Here is a 2,369-nt window from a genome sequence, read left to right as displayed (position 1 = left end):
TGAGTACGATTTTCGAATGGGCAGACGATTATATTAAATTAAGCTGTGGTCGACACTTGTTTTGTGAATAGTTTTGTGCTTTGTGATATCAACGTATTGATTGATATGTTTGGCAATTCATTGAAACCTTAAATATTCACGTGTAATTTTTGCCTATTGTAGTTTTTGCTCGTTCGTTATTCGGAGACTGAAATTGAAAAAAAAAACAAATGAATGAAATTCAAATACACGTGCATATGACATGTTTTAGAATTGTAACTAGGTTTTTGAGCTTATTATCCTATTATGCCTCTAACACAGGCCTGGGCAAACTGCGGCCCGCCGCGCAATTCCATGCGGCCCGCGTGATTATTTCCAAATTTTTTTAAAATAGTGTTTATTAATTTTTTATTATATCCGTGAAGTGATTATAATACAATCCCATGTATTATAATGTATCCGTGAATATAATTTATTATGTATAATGCAATCACATTTTTACGTTCAAGTGAAAAATAAGGCTATTTGTCTTATTTGCCAGGAAAGCGTTTCTGTTTTAAAAGAATACAATATAAAAAGACATTTTACTACTAAACATTGTGAATTTGTTGCAAATCTAGCCGAAGATTGAAGAAACAAAACAGCAGACGAGTTGATTAAAAAATTATCTTCACAACAAAATGCGACACACCAGGGAACAAGAAGCATACATATGTAGAAGCAAGCTTTGTTGTGTCTAATATAATCGCGAAAAGTAGCAAACCGTTCTCAGGTGGAGAATACATTAAAAACTGTATGACTGAAGTAGGTGCAATTATATGCCCGGATATTAAACATAAACTTGAGAACTTGAGTTTATCTCGGCGAACTGTAGTTAGAAGGATTGAATGTATCGCTACCAATTTAAAAGAGCAATTATTATCAGTATCGAAATCATTCAACTGGTACTCGATAGCAATCGACGAAAGCAACGATCAAAAGGATACTGCACAGTTATTAATTATTGAATTTGAATTTATTGAAGAGCTTCTTTCAATGGAATCGTTAAAATATCAAACCACGGGAAATGATATATTTAAAAAAATTGAAGACTGCATAGCTGCATATAATTTGCAATGGAACAAATGGGTCAGCGTTACGACTGATGGTGCACGAAATTTGACCGGAAAAAATGTTGGTGCAGTAAAGAAAATCCAGGATAGAATTCGAGAAATCGATCCTGATTGTAATTTAATTGCACTTCATTGTATTATACATCAGCAAGTCTTGTGCAAAAACGTATTAAAAGTTGATCACGTAACATCGCGTGTTATTAAGCTTGTCAATTTAATCCGATCAAGTGGACTGAAACACAGACAATTTATCAGCTTTCTTGAAGATCTTGATGCAGAGTACACATATATTCCTTTTCACAGCCATATTCGATGGTTAAGTTTAGGGAATGTACTTCAAAGAGTGTGGAAATTAAAGGATGATATCATTTTATTTTTAGAAATGAAACATATAACTGATTTTCCTGAATTAACTAACAATGACTGGCTTTGTGATGTTGCTTTTACTTTGGACATCATAACACACCTGAACACTTTCAACTGAATTTTACAGGGTACAAATATATATGCTCACGATTCGATAAAAAGCTTGAATGCATTTAATTGAAAACTCCAACTATTTCAACGTCAAATATTAATTAAGAAACTGGATCACTTCCCAACACTGAAATCATTAAATATTGATGAAAGTAAAATTAAAAAATACGGAGACACCATGAAAGCTTTAAGTGACTTCCGAGTAATTGAAAACAGCTTAGCAATAATCCGTGATCCGTTTTTAGCAAATGTTGACAACATTTCGAGTGAACTACAACTGGAAATTTTAGATTTACAGTGCGATACAGATCTGAAAGATTTATACCGCCGTGAAGAAATCTGCAATTTTTATAATTTATATAACTCATTAAAATTTTAACCTTATTAATTTGTTTTATTGTAGTTATATGTATATATGCGGCCCGCCGACTCATATAAAATATCGAATTTGGCCATTCAGTAAAAAAGCTTGCCCAGGCCTGCTCTAACACAAACACTAAAACAATAATGAAAACTGAATTAGAGGGTTATATATGTATGAACAACAAAAAGTTTTTAAAAATACAAATCAATTTATAGTTATACGTAAAAATTTGTTTAGCATAAAATTTTATTTTCGAAACGCAGACGCTTATTTCACATTTGATAAATTTACATGATTGGTTTCGTACGCAAGCATTTCGATTGCATTTTGTGAAATTCATGAACGTACTCGTATAGCCGAATGAATTTGAATATCATTATTATCGTCATGCCAATATATGGGGTATTTTCAATGATAATGGAACGAGTAAATTATTC

At 32.1% G+C, this 2,369-nt stretch overlaps 1 protein-coding gene across 1 annotated transcript; it reads left to right on the top strand.

Annotated features, from left to right (window-relative positions):
- The first annotated feature begins 774 nt into the window (after positions 1–774).
- Positions 775–1,575, top strand: LOC143922320 (general transcription factor II-I repeat domain-containing protein 2-like). Its single transcript, XM_077445546.1, has one exon. The coding sequence runs from the start codon at positions 775–777 to the stop codon at positions 1,573–1,575; it is 801 nt and encodes a 266-aa protein (XP_077301672.1).
- The last annotated feature ends 794 nt before the right edge of the window (positions 1,576–2,369 follow it).

This window comes from Arctopsyche grandis, chromosome 2 (assembly GCF_051622035.1).
Source record: "Arctopsyche grandis isolate Sample6627 chromosome 2, ASM5162203v2, whole genome shotgun sequence".
NCBI lineage: Eukaryota > Metazoa > Arthropoda > Insecta > Trichoptera > Hydropsychidae > Arctopsyche > Arctopsyche grandis.
This window is presented reverse-complemented; position numbering and strand designations above follow the sequence as displayed.